We start from the raw sequence: 24035 nt of genomic DNA, 5'->3' as shown, positions 1-24035 counted from the left end.
ATATGTATAAGATGATGAATGGTTATATGAATTGGTTGTACAAAATGGTTGTGTGAAATGTTAACAAGAATTGGTCATATGGAAATATATGTATAAAATAATTGCATGAAATAATTATGAAGATAGATAAACGAAATAAGTATAGGTACATGAAATATAATTTATGTTAAGTTTGATATGAACTATTATCGGAATAAATATACATAAACCGTATGGAAATGATGGTGTATGAAATATTGATATAATGAAATAAATGATATATACTTATGAAGAAACGATAAGTATTTAATTGAAATTTTTGTTAAATGATATGTAAATCCTAGTAATGCCTGAAACCCTGTTCTGGTGATGGATATGGGTTAGGGGTGTTACATGGCATGCTAGATTAAGACATGTGAATATACACTCTTTGAAGAAACTTGTAAAAATGAATCTATTGCCTAATCTAGATAATAGTAGCCTTAATAAATGTGAAATCTGTGTTGAAGCCAAGAGTGTTAGACCTTCCTAAAATCCTATCACTGATAGAAAAGCTAAACTTTTAGAGTTAGTTTATACTGATCTAGCAGACTTTAGAAACATAGAAAGTAAAAATGGGAAATGCTACTATATTAACTCTGTAGATGACTACTTTAGGTATACAAAGGTCTATCTTTTAAGAACAAAAGATGAAGTTGAGCAAACGTTTCTCCTTTATAAAGCAAAAGTAGAAAACTAACTTGATAGGGCGAATATGGCATTAACTTCCATAAATAAGTTTGTGAGAAAGACAGAATTATACATCAATTTTTTGGCCCCCATTTTCCACAACAAAATGGTATAACTGAAAGGAAAAATTTAACTTTAAAAGAAATGATGAATGTTTTACTACTTAGTTCTGGTTTACTTGATCATATGTGGGGAGGTTGTGCTTTCTATGAATCACATCCTTAATAGAGTGCCTCATAAAAAAATTAGATTGTATCTCATACGAATTGTGGAAAGGTTATGCCCCTAATCTAAAATACTTGAAAGTGTGGGGGTGTTTGGCAAAAGTAGGCAAACCTATTTTTAAACAGAACTTTATTGGGTCTAAAACTATTGATGTTGTTTTTGTTGGTTATGCTCTGAACAGTGCTGCGTATAGATTTATGTCTTTGCATGATTTTTCCATATAAGAATCTAGAGATGTTTTCTTTGAAAATTTTTTCCTTTAAAGAAATTTAATGCAAATCCTGAGGCACAATTAGATGATCATGTTTCTTCTTCTAGTACACATAATAGAGATATTTTTAATGATGATGTGGAACCTAAAAGGAGTAAAAGACAAAGAAATACCACTAGTTTCAGACCTGATTTTCTTACTTCTTACATAACTGAAGTTAATGATTTAGACTTAATAAATGATTCTATTTCTCATGCCCTTTTGATATATGAGGATCCAAAAACTTGAGATGAAGCCCTAAATTCAATAGATGCTAGTTTTTAGAGAGATGCTATTAATAATGAGCTTGAATCTAAGTCTAATCACACTTGGGAATTAGTAGATTTTCCTAAAGGTTTTAAACCTATTAGTAATAAATGAGTCTTTTGAAAGAAACTTAAATCTAATAGGTCAATACAAAAGAATAAGACAAGACTAGTTGTTAAAGAATTTACTCAGAAATTTAGAGTAGATTATTTTGATACATAATTTCATGTGACTAAAATCTCTACCATTCATGTTTTGTTTCCTTTAGCTTTCATTCATAATCTGTTGGTATATCAGTTGCATGTAAAGACAGCTTTCTTGAATAATGATTTGGATGAGGAGATCTATATGGAGTAACCTCCAAGATTTGTGACATCTGGTATGGAAGATAAAGTTTGTAGACATAAAAAATTTCTGTATGGTCTTAAACAAACTCCAAAATAATTATATGAGAAATTGCATAAAACTATTCTCAGTTTCAGTTTTATGGTTAATGGTTCAGATGCATGTGTATATTCCAAAATGTTTGGATCTGATTGTATCATCATAAGTTTATATGTAGATGACATGTTAATTTTCAATTCTAATATAGAAGGCATTAATAAAACTAAGAATTTCTTATTTATAAGATTTGAAATAACTGATTTAGGAGAGGTAGATATAATCTTAGGAGTTAAAGTTACAAAATCAGAAAAGAGTTTTTCATCAAATCAATCTCGGTATATAGAGAAAGTGTTAAAAAAGTTTAATAGTTTTGATGTAATCCCTATAAGAACTCCTTATGATTCTAGCATACAATTGTTAAAATATAGAAGAAACAATATTTCTTAATTAGAGTATGCAAAGATTATTGGAAGCCTTATGTTCTTGATGAACTACACTCAACCAAACATTGCTTATGCGGTTAGAATACTAAGTAGGTATACCCATAACCCAAGTAATGAGCATCGAAATGCTCTAAAGCGTTTGCTTAAATACCTTAAAGGTACTTTATCTTGGGAATTAAAATTTGTCGATTACCCTGCAATCCTTGAAGCATATTGTGATGCTAATTGGGTAATTGATAATGATGAGGTAAGCTCTACAAGTGGGTATGTCTTTACTTTAGGTGGAGCAACCATTTCGTGGAAGTCTACTAAATAGACTTGTATTGTTTGCTCCACGATGGAGTCAAAGTTTATAGCCCTTGACTTAGTTGGGCAAGAGGCTGAGTGGCTTAGGAATCTACTTGTAGATATTCCTTCACGGGAAAAACCACTGCCTCCCATATCTTTATTATGTGACTCACAAGTCGCAATTTGTGTTGCTAAGAGTCAAGTTTTCAATGTTAAGAAGAGACATCCAAATAAGACATGAATCTTTAAGACATTTAATAGAAAATGAAGTATTCGCCTTGGAGCACGTGAGGTCTGAAAGGAACCTAGTTGATCTGCTAACCAAAGGGTTAAGTAGGAAAATAGTTCTTGATTCGCCGAGGGGGATGAGTCTTAAACCCAGTGGTTAAGGAATTCATGGTGGTTACCCAACTTAGTTTCTAAGTTTAATGTGGTCAAACGAAGCCATAGAAAGGCTCATAGTGTACATTTTACCTATCCCTATGGTAAACGATGTACATGTATAATGATGAGTTTTTACTCTTAATGAATTCATAGCCCAAATTTTGGGTGGTCTTATTGAGACGGACTTGATGAATTCACCGATTTGAGAGGTTGAGTTTATTACTCTTAATGAGTTCATATCCCAGCTTTTGGGTGGTCCTATTGAGACAAACTTGATGAATTCACCGACTTAAATTTGAGAGGATAAGCTTAATGGAAGCTCTTAATGATTTCATAGTCCTGATACAGGTGGTCTATATTCAGATATACCTGATGAAATCACCTACATAAGTGTGAAGGACTAGCCACCTTCTATGGAAAACATTTTGGGCTATTTTTTTAGAGCACTTACTGGCATCCGAGGTACGTTGGCTAAAAGTTGTTAATTTATGACAGAACTTTAAATTGGATCTTAGATTAGTTGTGTGTCATGAGTTAACTCTTATCTTAACAAGTTCAAGATTCGTTCACTTGTTAAAAAGAAGAATCACTTATTTCACTATGTACTAATTCAAATCCACAAGATGCTAGTGCTTAAGCAACTAATTTCACTATTGCTCTTCTTACTTTTTAACTAAATTCCTCGTGTTTACAAAAAAAAAAAATCCAAACTACTTTACATTAGTGGGGGATTGTTGATAATGCAAAATTGTTGAGGATTTAGTGGGAGTTGTTGAAGATTTTGTGGAGATGTGGTTATGAGTTTTTTTACAAAATTGCCCATGCCTTTTTACCATATTGCCTTTCTGTTACTAGTAGAAGTAGAGGACTAGTTTCCTCTTTTTTTACACACTGAACCAAAAAAAAAAAAAAAAACTCTCTGAAAACATTCCTCTCATCCATTTTCTCTGTTTTCTTTATAAACTAGTTTTTGTTCCCTAAACACTTTAGAGAAAATTTTGTCTAAAAGTTTGGGTTTTAAGTAAGACCGACTATAACCCCTTCAAACTTTTTTGGGAATTATTCCTACTGTGATTTCCCGAGAAGAGAAGTACCAATCGAATTCCATTTTCCATATTCAAGTGTAAGAATATCGACAATAAGTACTAACATAATTGTTTTACAGTAAATTATATTTCCAACAATAATTTCACCAAATTAGTTGCATGCACAAGCGAGAGAGAAAGAATAGAAGTAAATAATTCAAACATATTCGTTTGGCTGGAACAACCAAACAAGTTGAACATTAAAGCTTGTTTTGACTTTTGGCACTGGTACTAAATCTGCTGTATTGGAATCAAGCTCTAACAACGAATTTTGAGTATTTTAATTATATTTCGAGCAAACTTAAAAGACAATATTCAATCAATATCTATTAAGCCGGGTATGAATCCCGAGCTTGTTATTCTTCAGGCTCAGGTTGGCTTAAATACGGCCCTATGTAGAAATAGATTTTGATCAACTCAATTTTACTTCTGCACTCAGAAACCATATATACACATATAAGGCTTGTCCAAATTGTCACATCACACTCTTGATAAAAACAAGACAGCATACGACCATATTCTGCACATGATGTGAATTCGGGTACAATTAAAGACAGAGCAATATTATAACTCATTCCCACTTTTCTTATTTGCAGTCTTTTGTGAACATAGCAGTTTGATTCCACACTGGTGTACATGTAGCCCGTTAACTCTAGCGGTGGAGGCATCATCCGCGCCCACTACACAACAGAAAATGGTAGCAAGCAGAAATGACCCCTCAACCTTATCTATATGTAATATGTCTCAAAGGGATTTCTATTGCCAGTATGTTCTATAATACATTGACACGCACCAATCATTCTACATAAACGCAGCAACATTATCTACGAAAGTGAAACATTTTGCTTACGTCAAAGATATGGCGCTTACATCGAAGAAAACAATATTTTTGTTGGCATATTGATCAATGCTATCAAATCGTTGCCATGCTGATCAGGATTGTAATATGGACACTTTAATTGCAATAGGAGTTTTAGTTTTATTTATTTATTTATTATATCGGGTTTTACTAAGAGTTTTAGTTTTACTATATTAGGTTTTGTTTCCTTCATAAGCTCTAAGTTAGAATTCTATTTTATGTCAATTAGGACTCTTTCATTTGTTATTAACGATCTATAAAAGGTCGCCAATATGAAATAAAGAGGTAAGCAATTATTCTATCAAAAGAAACGTTATTTTGAGAAGGGTTCATCAAGGACGAATCGCCTTTTAAGTAACCATAGGTCGAAGCAAGAATTCTTTCTCGCTCAGACACTGTGACTAGATCCTACGCCAAGGCGCATAACAACTTGGTATCGGAGCCATTTGTCATGGGTGACGAAAAACCTTTGACAGCCAAGCTGGAGGCATTCATGGAACAAATGGCTACAAGGCAACAAGCATTAGAGGAGCAGGTGGCGATGTTATCTCTTTTGGTCCAAAAGACAACGAAAGGGGATTCAGAAAAAAATAATGAAGAACAAGGCAGCAATGGAGGTAAGAAAAGAAATTCAAATTCGCAACACGATAGGGCCATGGTGCCACGATACTCTAAGATGGAATTTCCCACTTATGATAGGGTTGGAGATCCTTTAGGATGGTTAAAAAGATGTGAAAATTTTTTTTGGCAATCAACGAACCAACGAAGAAGACAAAGTCGGCCTAACTTCTTTCCATATTTTAGGAGAGGCACAATTATGGTTTGATCAAATCGAAGAAGAGGAGGCAAATCTGGATTGGGAACGCTTCAGAGAGTGTTGTCATATCAGGTTTGGGCCACCTATGAGTAATAACCCCTTGGGGGAACTTGCAAACTTGAGACAAACTGAGACGGTAGAAGAATATCAACGCCAATTTCAATCACTACTTGCTAGGACTACTGATCTTAAACCTCGACAACAAGTAAACCTTTTTACTGCTGGATTGGTAGAGGAACTTAGAATTGATATTAAGATGCAACAAGCGAGAAACCTTGGAGTTGCAATGAATATGGCTCGAGCTTTGGAACGTAAACAAAAAATCTCTTCCAAGATGTTATCTCAAACCAATCTAAACGGTGAACTTCCTAAAACAACGACAAAGAATTCAATCATTCCAACAACTCGAAACATTGCAAAGGGAAGGGACAAACAATAGAACCAACAGGGAACAACGACAAAATAAGTTCTTTTGCACCATTTATTAAGAGATTGACACGGATAGAAATGGCAGAAACAAGAGCTAAAGGGCTATGTTATAATTGTGACGAGTCTTATTCCATGGGACACAAATGTAAAAAGTTATTTTGGATAAAAGTACTAGATGTTGAAGGCAAGCAAGATGATGATGAGATAGATGATTTTGAATAAGTTCTGAAGTTTATTTTGAATTTGAGCTTGAGGACAAGCTCAATTCCGAGAAAGGGAGTAATAATATGGACACTTTAATTGCAATAGGAGTTTTTAGTTTTATTTATTTATTTATTATATCAAGTTTTACTAAGAGTTTTAGTTTTACTATATTAAGTTTTTGTTTCCTTCATAAACTCTAAGTTAGGAATTCTATTTTATGTCAATTAGGACTCTTTTATTTGTTATTAACAGTCTATAAAAGGCTGCCAATATGAAATAAAAAGGTAAGCAATTATTCTATCAAAAGAAACGTTATTTTGAGAGGGGGTCCAGTCAAGGACGAATCTGCCTTTTTGAGTAACCATAGGTCGAAGCAAGAATTCTTTCTTGTCTAGACCTGTGACTAGATCCTACGCCAAGGCGCATAACAGATTGATGCAAGTCTGGTGTATCTATGGATGCAAATATGTCCACCCAGATCATTCCTGGACAGTCTCTGGTGTTTATTACCAGGCCATGGCGTGCCATCCTGCATAATCCATTCTTCTTCAAGGAACTTTCTGTGTCTTTGCAACTTCAAATTCATTTTGTCTCTGTAACAAGAACAAAGAAGCCAACATGATGAAAATTTTAATATGTAGTAATATAGCACAACCAAACTGACCCTTACCTTCAAAGCTCTATGATCTTTAAGAAATGATGGTTGAACTTTATCCTTCAGGTAGTCAATCTTCTGTGCAAAATACCATTCTGGAGCCCGAGGCTCAATGTTATACTTCTTGCAGAAAGGTACCCATTTCTGGCAAACTCGATGTCTCGAGCGGTGCTTCAAAGGTTAACATGGCAGCACCATCATCAGAAACATAGCAAGAGACCTTGTCAACTGGGTAGTCAACAGCAAGAATGGATAGTACAGTGTTGGCTGTCACAAGTGGAGGCTCCTTTAACGGGTCGACAGTAATCAAAAAAATGTCAACAGCAGCTAATTGCGACAGTTCTCCTTCACGATCGTATCTGTAATAAATCCAAGGAACTTAAATCACAAAACAAGAAAAATCACAGGTACTGAGTTGACACAACAGCTTAAAATATTAGCGGGAATTCATGAGATCGGCAGGAAGAAACATTCCACCTTAATGCAAGCCTAGCAAGATAGGTTTCTGGGTTAACAGGAAGCCATTTGGGGTACTGATCCAATATCCAAGATATTGCAAACCAAATCTCACATATCACAGATATCAACTGCAAAGCATAGGGATTTGGAACAGGGTTTATTATTCAATAGTGCAAGAAAATGCAGAATGATCCAAAACAAACCCAATACAGAGACAACATTGTCTTCCATTAGTGTCTCTCTTACTGCTGATTGCCAATTCTCAATCTCCTGCCCAAAGACAAAGTGTCCCTCAAGCCAATCATAAGACTGGTTAACTACGGAAGGTCCAATTCACCCCTGATCGTCTGTAGAAAGTTCTGATTGGTTTGACTATAGAACCTAGCCTTGGGCATTGGGATGCTGTTTTTGAGATGAAGGCTCAGACAAGGGCTTGAAAAGCATTGACGCATATCCCATGGGATGATGTGGAAGCCTTCTTGAGTCATCAGATTAGGTTCTGTATGGAATACCTTTTCTGCAAAAGCAATAAGGCACATGTATATAACCATACAAATAAATCTTTCGGGTCTAATTACTGAGTTTTGACTTCCAACATCTTCCCAAATACTTTTACCAAGAAGTATAGAGAAAAAGATAATAATGATAATAAGCACAAAGTAAATAAATCAACCAAAAGAAAATCTCTTCTCCTAACCTTTTCAACAGGAAAAAAAATATTCCAAAAACACAAACTAGAACATTTAATTTCTTCTGATTGTGAAAGCCTCAAACTCTCAGTCATATATGAGATAATTAGCAATAAATTTACCAAAGCAAATTGATTTAGTCATGCCTCTCACGGTATGAGATCATTTTCATACTGGTCTTTTCATAATCTTCAAATGCCACTCTCAACGAGCATTTAGCCAAGGAAGCTGCGGACTGTGTAGCAAAAACAGAAATTTCATGCAAAACTTGTTAAATTAGCCTAGAACATCGACTAGCAATATAAATCTATTCACATAGAAAAGCTTATACCAGAATCATAGAAACTTAAGTGAGCCAAAGAAATCTTTCATGTGCCACGACCAAGAAAAAGCAATTAACCTGCATAAATATTATAAAAAATAAAATAAAATCAAAAGTGACTCTAAGTAAATATATAACAGAACACATTATTAAAAAAAAGTAACTGAAATATTACTTCAAGTTCTATTTTGATTTGTATCATAACAAGTCATTACACACTTCTTATGAAAGTTATTCTATCAAGCTAACATAGAACATGAAAATAATATATAATTAAAATTTTCAGATAATATCAATACTGAAAAGAAGCCAGTGACTTACCATTCCGTTCTTTAATCATTTCCTCAGTTTTCTAATCATGTGAAGGCATGCCTATAAGCAGCATAATCGGGCAAAATATCATTCCTTATCATTTCAGTGAACAACTCAAGGGCTCTATCAGCATTGCCAAGTCTTCGGAACCCAGCAATTAAAGCAGTATAAGTCACCACATCAGGGTTGATATCTTGTTTTTTCATTTCAGAAATTAACAAGTTGACCACATCCATACAATGTACATTGCAAAATCCGTTGATTAGACAGGTGTAGGTAACAACATTGGGTGAACAACCTTTTTGAGGCATTTCTCTAAATAAAGCACAAGCCTTCCTCATATCTCCAACTCTACAAAATCCATCTATAATAGTAGTATAAAAAATTGTATCAGGAATCAAACCCCTTCCTAGCAAGTCCATAAACAAGTTCCATGCTTCATACATATTTCCACTCTGGCAGAATAAGTTGATAAGAATTGTATATGTAAAAATAGTTGGTGTGACCCCAAGCTTTAACATTCTAGTGTACAGCATCATGGCCTTCTTAGGGTTCACCTGTTTAGCAAATCCATCTAATATGATGTCATAAGGAGCATCATGAAGAATATCCTTCTTAAGCATTTGGGGAAGAAGTTCCCAAGCTTTTTCTACACTGCTTTGCTTACATAGCCTCTTAATAATTCCGTTATACGTATAGGAGTTAGGAAAAAAGCCAAGCTCATGCATTTCATTTATAAGTTTCAAAGCTTCCTCCAAATGGCCTGCACTGCAATACCCGTCAATAATTACATTGAAAGTGAAGACAGTAGGTAAGACACCACTTTGCAGCATAATATTGAAAAGTTCCAAGGCTTTATCTAAGGGCCCCATCTTACAGAATCCGTGAATCAACCTGTTGAAACTGTTTGCAGTAGGAATTAAGCCATTGTTGATCATCTCATTAAAAAGTTCCATGGCAGAATCCAGATCACCTTGAAGACAAAGGCCCTTGAGCAAGACACTGTAAGCAACTAGGTCAAACTCATATCCAGAAGTACAAAAATTACGGAACAAGTTCAGTGAAACATCTGCCAGTCCGCTCTTACACAGCCCATCAAACAGTGAGGTATAAGTAACAATTGAAGGCTTCATGTCATTGTGTTTCATCTCATCAATAAAATTAAAAACTTTCACAAAATCACCTCTTTTACAAAACCCATCAATCAAAATGCTATAGCTATGAACATCCGGTAAAATTCCACAACTCCTCATTTCTTCCAAAACCTTTGAAGCTTCATATGGTTCACCTTTTTGGCAAAACCCGTAAATAACAGCATTATAACAGAAGCTATTGATAGGCTGGTTTCCAGATCTCAAATCCCGAATGAAATCTAGAGCAGATTCAACATGACCAACTCTACATATCCCGCAAATATATGTACTGTATGTTACAACAGATGGATTTATTCCATCTCTTTCCATCTCCTCCATAAGTTTAGTTGCCTGTTCGATGTCTGCTCCCCTCCCATAATATCCTTTGCAATAAAAGTTCATCATAATTGTATAGGTGTAAACATTAGGTGATGGCCCAGAGTTCTTCATTTCTTCAAACAGACTTCTCATAAATTCCCCTCTATTTGCTTCTAGCAAACACTTTAGCAAGAAGTTGCATGACATAATACTTAGTTCAATCCCAATTGTTTTAGCCTCCACGAAAACATCTACAGCATTCTCAACCATCAAACTGGATGCAAACACCTTAATGAGCACATTAAAGACACTAGTTGATCTATGGACATGCTCAGGTGAATCTAACAGATATGGTAATAATTCAAACACATCATTCTTAACTCCTTTATAGTAACAAACAATGTCTCTAAGCAACGCATGTGCTTCCATCTGCATCCCTGTCATAGCAAATATATGAATAATGATCCGAAAAGCATATATTGAATGATCAAATCCATACATCTTTACAGCATTATGAAAGCTAATTTTCCTTGCGGCACACCAATTCAATGATTTAAATACCCTAACAACTATGGGAAAAAGACTGGGGTTTCTACAAAATTTGAACCTCTTCTCAGGAACTTGGAATTCCCCAACTTCATTATTATCACTTTCAACCTTGGGAATGCAATCAAAGTCATAGTCTTCCATTAACAATGCAGATGAGGAAGCATAATACACCCTTAAAAGACGTTTCTTATGGTGAACAACAATTTGTCGAAGCAAACCAGATTGAAGGAAACATAATTTTGAGTAAGACCAAATACCCATTAATACTCCGACAGAAAGTCACCAACAAACTGCTTTTTCCCATATGATGGACCACTATTCAAACGTCTTCAGCACCATGCTTTAGAGGAGAAAACTAGCAAAAACTTTAAACACCCATTAATATGCTATCGGCGGGGAAAATATCATGCTTGAGAGAATTCAAATTAAAAATTGACTTGCTTTTAAAGAATCGAAATAAGAATATGAGGGGGGCCGGGGGGCTGAAAATACCTCACCTCAATACAGGACGGGTTATTTTAAGCCAATATAGAATAAGAATTGAAGAAGGGGTTTCACAAATGGTGTTTTTTTTTTCTTAAATAACCCTTACGAGTAGGGAGGCACCGCTTTTGAGCGAGTTCAAAGAGTACACTTGAGCTGAAACAGCTTCTGTTTGGGTTTTCTTTTGTTTGCGCGCCTGTTATAACCTTAGGGCTGCATTGTTGGGCGTCTAATACCTGTCTGTGAAACTATTAGGAAAGAAGGTGGGGAATATATCAAGAAATGCAGATATCCGCTAAATATGGCAAAATAAGGCCTATTGGCCGATTTTTTTTAATTAGGGCTTTAATGTCGGATTTTAAGTTAATTAGGCATTTAAGTCAATTTAGCTACAAATTGGACGTGCTTTCCAGCTAAGTTCGATTCTAATGGTTTTCTGAATGGTTTTCTGAATGTTACTGTCAATGGTAAAAAAAAAAAAAATTAAATACACCTAACGGTAACTTTTTTTTACCCTATAAATATCCTTCAAATTTTTTTTTCATTCACCTCCTTCTCTCAACTTTCTCAATTTTCCCAAATTCTCTCAAACTCTCTCAAATCTCTCGTTTTTAATATTTTTTTATATTTTTATTTAAAAATATTATTTTTTAATTATCTCGTTTTTATTCGTTTAAATCGACTTCTTACAAATGACTGCCTCCGTAATCCACTTCAATGACAAGCATATTTCTGCCGCCAATTTAGCAATGGTAAGACCAAAATTTAAATTTTGTTAATTTCAATAATGTTAAATTTAATTTTTTATTATAAATATAATTTTTTATTGTATAAATAGGCGGATAATCGTGTTTTAAAGGGTTTCATCCATAATATGGTGAAAGCATGTGATCTTTGAAATTCGCGAATACTTGCAAGCAACTAGGTTCTTACATGCGTCTCATCTGTTCGGGGGCTGCAAACTCAATTTGCATCTAATTAGCACATTGGTAGAAAGATAGAGGCCCGAAACACACATTTTCCACCTTTTATGCGGCGAGTGTACAATCACACTCGAAGACGTAACACTATAGCTCAGTTTGACAATAGATAAGCCATTCATAATGGGATCTACAATCGTTCTGAGAAAAGTGATCCTCTATCAATCACTATTGGGGAAGGTCCCGGACAAGTTCGAAGGTGGTCGGATATTGATGAACTAGTTTAAAGATAATTTCAATGAGCTCCGTAAAGACCCTGAAGACCGAATGGAGAAGGTGATACAACAATACGCTTGAACATACATCATGATGTTAATCGGGGGCATTTAATGCCTAAAAAATCTCGAAATTTGGTGCATGTAAGATGGCTACTACATCTAGTAGACTTCAATAAGTGTGGGAAACTAAGTTGAGGATCTGCCGTATTGTTCATGTTATACCGGGAGATGTGTCGGGCCACGCTACTGAATGCGTGATGATCATTTTATGAATCACTAAACTAGACTACGATCACGACAAAGGCAAGCTCACCTATTGAATGGTAGTATAGCTATGGTGAGTCCATAATATCGTATCCACAAGGACTAAAAGTACTAGTATTAACTATCTTTCTATTATTTAGCCTAAAATATAAAAGATTTGTTTTAATTTAAAATTAACTAAACTAATTAACTAATGAACGCGACAGAGAGCGAATTGGGAAAAATACTTGAAGAAAACTTATAAAGAGGACAATACCCAAGAAAGAATCCACTTGGACTTCACTTATTATTCTGTCTCTAAATCAAATGATTTATTCACTTGTCTTGATATGTAGAAATCCCTAAATTATGTTAATATCTCTTTCGAGACTAAGAACAATTGACTCTAGGTTGATTAATTGAAATCTCTTTCTAATTAAAACCCCTATCGCCGCATTAACTCTATTTATGAATTCCCCTATTAGATTTGACTCTAATCTGGCATATTTATGTCGTCCTATTTCTAGGATTGCATGTAACTACGCTTAATTATGCTAGATCTACTCTTAAACAGTGACTTTTGCTCCACTGAATAAGCATATCAAATTTGGAATAATATCCTAAAAATATTAAAACAATGATTAAGAACACATAATTAAGAACAAGAACAAGTATTTATCGTGTAATTCAGATAATTAAATAATAAGATCCATCTTAGGTTTTCATCCTCCCTAAGTAATTAGGGAGTTTAGTTCATAATGTAGTAGGAAAACATCTCAAAAATAGGAAAATAACAAAACATAAAGAAACCCAAAAACTTCAAGAGAAATTGAAGGGAGATCTTCAGTCTTGAAGGAGATCTTACTTCTGAGCTGAATCTGTTGGCGTTCTTCGAGTAATTCCTACTTTTTACTCTGCGTCCCCCTTTTGATCCTCTTCTCGTGTGTTTAAATAGACTTTGGAATACCCAAAATAGCTCCAAAATTAGCCTTTTCCGAGTAGAATAGGTCTCGACAGGGACACAGCCGTGTGGCACGCCCGTGTGATGGTGCTCAGGCTTTATGTAATTTTGACATGGTTTTAGGTCAACACGGCCATGACACACGGGCGTGTGGCCTACCCGTGTGTCTCATACGGGTGTATGGATTACCCGTGTGGAAGTGTCTAGGCCATGTGAAGCACTGAAATAAACCCATTTTGTCCGTTTTTGGCCTTTTTCTTACACTTTTCGCTTTCATATGCTCATCTGGATATTAAACATGAAATTAAAGGATTAAGAGCATCAAATCCACTAAATCTTATGATAAATAATCCAAAAATATGCCAAGCATGGGATTAAAATATGTTACTTTTGAGGTTTATCAAATATCCCCACACTTAAGCATTTGTTTGTCCTCAAGCAAAATCCTCAACTCACAATTAAAATTAATTCTTCTCAACTTATAATTCTTATCAAATAATGTTTCGAAATAATCCACAAATAATCATACATTGAGAATTCAACTAAAAGAATATCAAAGTTTCAAACAATCCAAGTTGAGTATTTTAATCATAAAATCATAGGTATTTTCCTTTATCTAAATAATTACCTTTAATTCCAACTCGACAAGAGTTGACATCCTCACTAAAAATTCACTCAAACCACTCAAAGTGTTTAAGGTTCAACAATTAAGTACTCAATAGTCAAACATGAAAAGTTATTAGTAGAGGCTTGCATGAAAATCAAATCTCCACCACTATAAATGAGATGATACACAAATCAAAAGATCTTTAGCAAGGTTGTAATGGGGCTTGGATTAAAGGTGTGGATAAAGGCTGAAAATGAGGGTTAGAATTGAGATCAATTTAATAAATTACCAAACTTAGAAAAATAAAGCTAATTACTGAATTACAGACAAGTGCCAAAATTAAAACTATCTAAAACTAATAAAGTGAACTTTTTCTCAAAATAGTAACTTTAACTTATCCAAGCTCATTTTGAAAGAATAACAATATGTAATTACATGAATATATAAATATATGTTTTTTTTAAGAACAAGAACATAAAATACATAATAAGAAATAATTCAGCAACTGAAATGAACGAACATAGTTAGGTAACTAATCAAATCAAATCTCGATAAAAAGGGAGTCAACAAAAAGGGAGAAATTCTTAACGAATCAAAAAGGGTTAAGTTATGGGTTACCATTAAAGGGAAATCAAGAAATGATGTTCAAGGCTCAAAGGGGTTCACTAAAGCTTAATTATGTGGGTAGGCTTTTTATGGAGTAAGTGGGTTAAAACCTAAGTGCCTTCATCATCTTAGTATATCAAATCAAATGTGTGGTCTCGACATGTATAATTAATGCAAGTTCTAGAATAAAAAATCAGTATTGACTCACTCATCCATTAATAAAAGTGAGCAAGAAAGATATATGCTTTAAAAGGCTCAAAATCTCACAAAAATTATGGGTTTTTGATGTCAATCTTGTAAATTTAAACTTCAAGATAATACCTCATTTCAGGGAAACAACCTAACAATTTTAATTCTAAAAAATTCAACTTATCATGCTTGATTATCTATTGTCCTAAAGTTTAAATAATCAATGCACAATTACTTATGTTTTAATCCAAAACATATCAATAAAAATCATAAATCAATCAAAATTCATTCTAATAGTAGTATGAGAATATTATTTGAGAACAAGATATAATTAATAGATTTTCGATAATCATATAAATAACCTCCCACACTTAAGATGTATATTGTCCTCAATGTACAAAGAAATATAAATCATAATAACAACAAAATATCATAAGATAGGGGGAGAATTGAAACTGCCCTGAATTGTGGATGAATTTCCCAGAATAGTGAAAAGCGAAATTGTAGATAAATGTAGGGGTAGTGTAAAATTCTGAACAACTGATAAGAAAATAAATACAATACTGAAGGAGATTAAAGGGTTACTCGTTAAGAAACAACCATAATAACTAATATAAAGTTTAAAATAGGAAAACAAAATGTCATAAAAAGCAAAATAGAAATAAAAATAAAAATAAAATAAAATAAAAGATAAAAGTAAAGATAAACATAAACATAAAAATAATCGGACTCAATTGTCTTCATCATCAGACTGATTAGTGTCACGAGCTGGTGGTGCTGGAGGAGCGATATGAAAATACTGACAGATCTGCTGTAAAGTCGCATCAATATTGTCGAACCTCTGAGTACAGTACTGACAAAAACTAGCGAACTCCTCGGAGAATACTCCTAGGGAGCTAGCAGCAGAGGGAGCATCTCAGTGACTCGATGGTGGAGGTTGTGGTGGGTCCTCGTGATAAGGAAGAACATTATCGGTGAAATCCTGGGTTATACTGAATGCCAGACTGGACTAGTCTGTACTGAGGAGGGTTCACTCCACGTCGCCGCTTGATCATCCTCACGTGGATCATGCTCGAGATACCCTTAGGAGACATCTGACCGACTAGGGTAAAGGTCGATGTAATAGCCCAAAATTGGGTCTAGTTGGAACAGAGGTTTCGAGACCACAAAATCTGAGATATATATAATTATTTTATGATTATTTTGAGGTCTATGATATGATTACATGATTGTGTGAAAATTTCGTAAAAGAAATTCTATGCATAAAGTGCTTAATTCAAGTTAGGGACTAAATTGAATAAGTTGCAAAACTTGCATTCTAGAAGTTTCTAGTATGAAATTGATTTGAAATATTAATTAGGAGGTCTTAAATAGAAATTTTACCAATTTCTAAGTTATGGACAAAAATTGGACATGGATGGAATTTTGGAAAGTTTAGTAGTAAGGGTATTTTGGTCATTTAGGGTAAAATGAATTAAAATACAAAATTAAAAGCCAATTTTGCTCATCTTCTTCACCATGGACGTGTATACCAAGGGAGACTCCATGGCTAGGGTTTTAAGCTTCCCAAGCTCAATTGTAAGTCCGTTCTAACCCGTTTTCAAGTTCTTTACGTTTTTGGAGTCCCTAAAGATTTAGCTTATGCTAGCAATAATTCAACCTAGGGTTCATATTTGGAAAAATACCCATAGGTAAAATTTGTGTATTCTGGTGTTTTATGATAGAATATGAGGTTTTAAGTTATGTTAGACAACTTGTGCTACTCGGTTTTAAGTGAAAACGAGCAAAAGGGCTTAATCGGTAAAAATACCTAATAGTCATAAGTATATGTTAGAGTGAGAATTTGATGTTGCCATAGAAGGGAAAAGTGATCATCATGTCATAAAACATAAGAATAAGGGATGAAGTTTAATTCCCGAGCCTAGGGGCAAAAGTGTAAATATGCAAAAGTTTAGGGGCAAAATTGTAATTTTTCCAAAGTTTGAGTTAAGGACTGTTTTGAATAGTACATTAATTAAATAAGTAAAATATGATGTTTTAGATCCCGGAAACGAGATTTGAACCTAGAATGAGAGAAAATTGAAAATTGGGAAAGTTGGTAAAATGGCCGTTTTAATATCAAGGTAAGTTCATATGTATAATAAGCATTAATTTATGCATGTTTCAATGTAAAATTGATATATTTACTATGATCTCCGAGGTGTTGAAAGTATGTAAGTTGGTATGATAATAATACAACAATAATGTCAGTAATTTATATTTGAAAGTTAAATTTAGTGAATTAATTGAATTATGTTAAATTGAATGATTATGGTGCCAAGTTTATGAATTGATTTAAAAATATGTCTATGGTACATGAAGTGCATTGAATTATCATACATAAATGTGATTTCTATGATTATGGATATTATGGGAAATTGTAAGTTCATATGATTTTAATAAGACAATGTGTAATTTAATGTTATTGCATTGATATTAAATGAGATGTAAGTTTATATGTAAGTAATACATCACTATTACTTGAATTATGATATTTTATAAAAATATTGGAAATATGTTTGTGGATAATTACTTGATTGGTGAAATTGTTGGAAAAGAAAGAGAAATCCCGGTTGAACCTTCGGAAAGATTGGATGATACAGATGGTATGTTGCTAGGTCACATGTATAGTGCTGAGTGCACATCATGTGTACAAGAGAGCTACAAGACATTATGATGTAGCTAGGTCGCATGAGTGATACTATGTGTACACCATGTAGACAAGAGAGCTACGGGATATATGTAGCTAAATCGCATGCGTGGTTCCAAGTGAAGGACACCATGTAGACAAGAGAGCTACGAGATAAACTGGCTAGGTCACATGGGTGGTACTAAGTGTTCACCATGTGTACAAGAGAGCCGAACTATATGATGGGTGGAGCTATGTGTTGAAACCACCAAGTATCGAGGATTGATCCGAAGTGTTCAACGGGAGACTCTCTATGTATTGCTTTGTGAGTTTTGTGATGAATAAGTGCAGGAACTTGGTTATGTGAATGATGTATTCATTAACCCACTGTGATGTGGTAAGGTTATAAACAAGTAAGTTATACATGAGGATGATTTTATGGTGACCTTGTGATCATGGGCCTATACTTTTGATGTATCAAATGTGGTGAAAATGATTTGTGATATGTATGTTAAAATGAGGTTAATACAAAGAAAGTGTGAAAGAGTGAATTAGAATTAAAACTATTTTGGACAGTAGCAGTGATGTGAATTTGAAAAATCACCAAAAATAGTATAAATTGAATCAGAGACTGAATGAGATATCAAATTAAAGCTTAATGAGTCTATTTTCATATAAAAGAAACATACAAGCAAAGGAGTTCTATATTTTGAGATATTTATGTTTTGTGAGACTGATTCAGAATGATTACGTGATCCCTGTTCTGAATTTGGAAAATCACAAAATTTGGAGAAAAATAATTAGAGGATCAAAATTATATTTTAAAATCCATAATGAGTCTATTTTCAAGATAAATCAACAAGAACATTATCTTAGTTCTGTACTGTGAGATAATTATTTTTTAGTGAAGAGAGGTCAGAACTGTCAGAAAGTGAAACAGGGGAAATTTTAATGAATAAACTGTACTAATTGGCTAAACCAAAAATTATGAAAATTTTATGGTGGAAATATATGTGAGTCTAGTTTCAGGGGAAATTTACGGATCTTAATTTGGATCTCTGTAGCTCAAATTATAAATAATTAAGTGACTATGACTCGTGTGGATAGTTTGATGTGAACATTTATTAGTAAATTGTGAAATCGTACTTACAAGAATGCTATATACATTAAGGATGTGGAATGGAGAGGAGGAGGAGGAAAATAAATATAAGTGGAATACATGGATACTATGGTATATGAAATATTGATATAATGAAATAAATGATATGTGTTTATAAGAAAACAAAAAGAGAATGTTATGTATCATGACATGTATATATATATATATATATAACTAGTCTCAATGCAATGCTTGTTGGGTATGGAATTGAATTGAAATGTTTCAGGCAAACATGTTATTCTGTGCATCTGAATCGTGGTATTTTATAAAGATATGATCTAGCTTTAAATATGAATGCTTGATGATTAAGCTGAAGATATTTGGTAAGATGATAATCTTGGTATATATGTATAAGTGGTACTATAATAAACAAGGTAAAATGAGTATGAGAGACACATGTATGATGACATACAAATGCTATGTTTGTGGTTTAATTGAGGATGTTTAATCATTAAATGAATACCATGTTATATGCTTTTGATTTTGTATAAGTGTGTAAGAGATCAAGGTTGACCAAAGCTTGGAAAATAGCCTAGGTATATTCCACACAGGCAGAGACACGACCATGTGTCTCAGCCGTGTATGGAACACGACTTTGGGATACAAGCGTGTGGAGCCTTAAAGCATGAGATTTTCAAGATTTTCGTAAGTTCTCGGTTTAGTCCCAAACCCTTTCTAAAGTATGTTTTGGGCTTCGTAAACTCAAATAAGGGACTATGTGTAAGAGAATGAACTCTTTGAAATATGAATAAAATTTTATGGCTCGTATTTTAGTTTAATGTTTGTATGTTTGTCTGGTAACGCCTCGTACCTTAGCCCGGCCTCGGATACGGGTAAGGGGTGTTACAGTCGAGGACTTTTCTAGTGTGTCAAGTAAACTGAAGTGTCAAGCAAGACGAGTCATGTAAGGGCCGATAAAGATGGGGCCCTTCTTATGGCGTTCAGTCTGATTGTAGTAAGCGAGCGCAATAAAATATGTCACATCAAACACATGTCCAGTAATCATGCTTCACAAGAAATAAGCATCATAGGTACTAACCACTCTTGTGCTCTCTCTCCAACCCGCCAAAGTGTGAGTTAGGAGGACATGAATATACTGTAGGGCTGAAGAGAGGTGCATCGCCTTTGAGCGACTTGCGACATAGTTAGTTAGGCCGCCTGTGAGCTCCACCCAACATTGCGAGGGTGAGTAATGAATATGTCGATGAAGGCAGAGAAAGTTCTCAGTGCTCATGAACTCCTCTGTGTAAAGTCCCAAAGCAGCACCGAACTCTATGATACACATGTGTCACACCAACCCGCCAAGGCGAAAGGTGATGGTGCCTGGCTCGTCATGGACTGACATGACTTGCTGAACTAAAAATGTGGCACCAAACTCTAAGGTGAGCTCTGAGTAGGTGGGCTCAATGATGGTGAAGAACCTATCCCATGGGGCTGTGGTGATAATCGCGCACACATCATCAGCCAAAAGGACCTACTCTAGCGCGGCCCAATCAATGCAACGACCCACATCGAGAGGTCGTACTCGATGAAGCTGGTATATTTCCTCTTGAGGGCCCGCTGAAAATTGGAGATAAGGTTGGCGAGCCTCGGCAGATGCGCTCAATGAAGAGGTCCCACTGGAACCTTTCTGCTTTTTTGAAGCGGAGACGGTAGTCTTCTTGCCTTGTGTGTTGGTCATAATGTTCCTGAAATAATAAAAAAGTGTATTAATAAATAATATATTACCAAATAAAAGCAAATAATCCTAATTAACAAATTACTCCTAAAACTTAATATTCAAAATCAAAATATACAACTTTATGTAATGATTCTAAATAGAAAGTACATAATTAAATAACTAAATAAGTAAAATCCAAACTAAATATGAATCGAACTCAAAGACAAAGTAACCTATACTAATATATATATATATATATATATATAACAATAGTAACTAATCATTGGCAGAACAAAATCATATTAGACAAGAATAGTAAAATGAATAAATTATATGTGAAGAAATCATGTCAAATAGACATCAAACAGTGGGTAATCATATGAATGATAATGAACAATGGAAAGAAAAGAAAATAGTGAAGAATTGGAATAGGTAATAAGCATAAGAAATAACTAACATAAAATACTTGTTATAATAATCAAAATAGTAATTGTTAGGGGTGAAAAGGGGAACTGGAAGAAGTGACCGGAGATGTGGACGGCAGTGGGATAGGGAGGCGTGCGGCGGTGCTTGGTGGTCGGAGGAAAAGGAGAAAGGGGAAAAAGAAAGGAGAAAAATAAAAGAAAGGGAGAGATGGGGAAGGAAGGGGTAGGAGAAGGAGGAAAGAGGAGAAAGGAAAAGAGGAAAGAAAAATGGAAAAAAGTATAGGGATGTGGTGGCCAGTTGATGGACGGTGAGAGGGAGGAGGGAACAACGGTGTCTAGTTGAAGAAGATGAGGGAGAAAAAGACAAAAAAAATGAAAAGAGAATTTAGGGTTTAGGGGTTTTATGTGGACACGGTCATGTGAGTCTCGTATTGGGCCACACGGTCGTGTCGCACACCCGTGTGGCTCGAAATCTAGCCCGTTTTCGTCAAAGAGAATAATAGCCCACTCGTCACACGGTCATATCGCACGGTCGTGTGCTACGTCGTTCGCTTCTCCCACGCCTATGTGGTCTACCCCACACCCGTATGTCCTAACACATGGCCGTGTGCCTTACCCGTGAAGCTCTCTGACTTATTTAAAATTTGAAAATTTAGTTCCAGTTTTCACACGACCTTTGACACACCCGTGTGTCTAGGCCGTATGGGTCATACGACTGTATCGCATGCCCGTGTGGTCTCTATTAGGCCGTGTCTCTGTCTAAATTTGGGAAAATTAAGTCCTAGGATCAACACGGCCAAGGACACGCCCATGTGTTCAGGCCGTGCGGATTACACGGCCATGTCGCCAGGCTGTGTAATACACTGTTTAATCCCTGTTAGAGCACACGACCTAGGACACGCCCGTGTGTCCAGGCCGTGTGGGCCAAAAAACTTGCATTTAACATTGAAAAATAGATAAAAAAATAAACTAGTTAGTGGTGTTAGTGATCGGGTTGCCTCCCGAGAAGCGTTTATTTAGAGTTTAAGCTCGACTTTACCTCGTATTCACATAGTCACGGCTGATTACGAAGTCGAAACCCCTCTTTCTTGTTGTCAATTCCTTTATTTAAATAAGGTTTAAGTCGAGTGTTGTTTACCTTAAAAGTGCCGAAATGTTAATGGTTTACCTCGATTGTATAGTATGGAAAGACTTTGAGTACTGTAAAAGGAGTCGCTCCGTTTGCATTGAGCTCTGTATTGATAATTCGAGGGTCATTTTTATCTAACTAGACTTGGTCCCCTACCTTGAATTGGCTCGTCTCGTCTTTATGCTCGTCATGGTTTTGTTTTGATTCGGCTTTGTGTATTTTTGGTTCCTCCTTGACATGTGTCCGCCATTCATCTAGTTCTTCTATCTGAAGCCTTTGTTCTTCATGAACTGTTCTAATGTTGTCGAATGAACTAAAACGTGGCTAATTTGTATTACTTGAAAATTTTTCCTGCAAAGAAGGTCGAACCATATGAGTAGGCATATTATCAAGATTTAGACAATTACCTTCATCACTCGATGTCTTGACCGAATCTCGAGCCTGAAGAATGATTGTTTCGTCACCTACATGAAGCGTTAGTTCACCTGTACCAACATCTATGATAGTTCTAGTAGTTGCTAAAAATGGAAGACCCAAAATTAAAGGCACCTCAACATCCTCATCCATGTCAAGCACAACAAAATCAATAGGGAATATGAATTTATCTACTTTTACAAGTACGTCTTCAATAATACCCCTAGGAAACCTAATATTTTTATCTTCTAGTTGTATACTCATTCTATTTTGTTTAGGTTTCCCAAGACCTAGTTGTTTAAACATTTTATAAGGCATGACATTTATACTTGCCCCTAAATCGGCTAAAGCATTATCAATATTTAAACTACCAATTAAACAAGGAATAGTAAAACTTCCTGGATCTTTTAACTTGTTGGATAGTTTATTTTGTAGAATCACTGAGCAAACTGCATTTAACTCTACATGCGACGAATCATTTAACTTCCGTTTGTTTGCTAGAAGCTCCTTTAAAAATTTAACCTAATTGGGCATCTGCGAAAGAGGTTTAATAAACGATAAGTTAATATGTAACTTTTTTAAAATGTTAAGAAATTTACCAAATTGTTCGTTTGTGCGGTCTTTCTTTGCCAGTTTAGGGTATAGCACGCGATGTGTATATTCTGTGCTCACCGGTTTCTGTTTAATGTGGCTTTCACCATCCTTACTATTATTTACCATGGTTTCTTGCCTTGGTTCTGGTTTGGACTCAACTAACCCTTCTTCATATTGAACAGTAATCGCATGAAGTTGCTCTCTTGGGTTAGTCTCGGTGTTGCTAAGCAAGCTACCTTGTGATCGTTTTGAGATCAGCTTAGCAAGCTGACCTATTTGAGTCTCGAGACATTGAATTGACGCTTACTAATTTTTAAGCACTATTTCAGTGTTTTGGAAGCGTGTTTCTGACATCGAGATGAATTTCGATAGCATCTCCTCAAATTTCGTCTTCTTTTCCTGCTGGTAAGGTGGTAGGAAGCCTGGAGGGGGTTGCGGTTTTTGATTGCCTTGTCCACCCCAAGAGAAGTTGGGATGGTTCCTCCAACCTGTATTGTAAGTAATACTATAGGGGTTATTCTGAGGTCTTGAATTGTTACCCATATAGTTGACTTGTTCGTTCGTGGTGTTGGAGTCATAGGCTAGGCATTCTGTATTATTCATTCCTCCTCCACTTGTGCTGCACTGCATCACCAGATGTACCTGCGTAGAGACACATAAATTATCAATCTTTTTATTTAAAAGCTCTACCTGATTTAATAATATAGTGACTGTGTAGAGGTTGAAAACATTGGCTGCTTTAATAGACTTTATCCTCATGACTTGCCACTGATAGTTATTCAGCGACATCTCTTCAATAAATTCATAAGCCTCATTGGGTGTTTTGTTATTTAGGGTTCCGCCAGCGGCTGCATCGATCAGCTGTCTAGTTGAGGGGTTCAAACTATTGTAGAATGTCTAAACCTGTAGCCATAAAGGT

The 24035-nt window shown here is 35.0% G+C and overlaps 3 protein-coding genes across 5 annotated transcripts; 1 reads left to right on the top strand and 2 right to left on the bottom strand.

The window, feature by feature from the left end:
- Positions 1-5344: 5344 nt before the first annotated feature.
- Positions 5345-6149, top strand: LOC128296664 (uncharacterized). Its single transcript, XM_053032108.1, has 2 exons — positions 5345-5510; positions 5698-6149. Exons 1-2 carry the CDS (start codon positions 5345-5347, stop codon positions 6147-6149), a joined length of 618 nt encoding a protein of 205 aa, XP_052888068.1.
- Positions 6150-6676: 527 nt separating this feature from the next.
- On the bottom strand, positions 6677-8808 carry LOC108468415 (cellulose synthase A catalytic subunit 3 [UDP-forming]-like). The gene is made up of 8 exons (XM_053032107.1): positions 8790-8808; positions 7844-7974; positions 7668-7727; positions 7476-7585; positions 7120-7357; positions 7014-7076; positions 6854-6917; positions 6677-6795 (listed from the first exon to the last, which is right to left on the bottom strand). Exons 1-8 carry the CDS (start codon positions 8806-8808, stop codon positions 6677-6679), a joined length of 804 nt encoding a protein of 267 aa, XP_052888067.1.
- Positions 7318-11579, bottom strand: LOC108467602 (pentatricopeptide repeat-containing protein At1g63330-like). Of its 3 annotated transcripts, none has more exons than XM_017768305.2 (5): positions 8790-11579; positions 8478-8546; positions 8269-8381; positions 7476-7974; positions 7318-7357 (listed from the first exon to the last, which is right to left on the bottom strand). In XM_017768305.2, the coding sequence occupies exon 1, from the start codon at positions 11039-11041 to the stop codon at positions 8825-8827; it is 2217 nt and encodes a 738-aa protein (XP_017623794.1). In that variant the 5' UTR covers positions 11042-11579; the 3' UTR covers positions 7318-7357; positions 7476-7974; positions 8269-8381; positions 8478-8546; positions 8790-8824. The 3 variants fall into 3 exon arrangements, with proteins under 3 accessions (XP_017623794.1, XP_052887341.1, XP_052887342.1); XM_053031381.1 differs by having other exon boundaries at positions 7476-8381; positions 8790-11145; positions 11278-11579; XM_053031382.1 differs by having other exon boundaries at positions 7476-8381; positions 8790-11135; positions 11278-11579.
- Between the last annotated feature and the right edge of the window lie 12456 nt (positions 11580-24035).

Source organism: Gossypium arboreum, chromosome 8 (assembly GCF_025698485.1).
Source record: "Gossypium arboreum isolate Shixiya-1 chromosome 8, ASM2569848v2, whole genome shotgun sequence".
Taxonomy (NCBI): domain Eukaryota; kingdom Viridiplantae; phylum Streptophyta; class Magnoliopsida; order Malvales; family Malvaceae; genus Gossypium; species Gossypium arboreum.
Note: the sequence above shows the minus strand (reverse complement) of the source record. Positions and strands in the feature narration are given on the sequence as shown.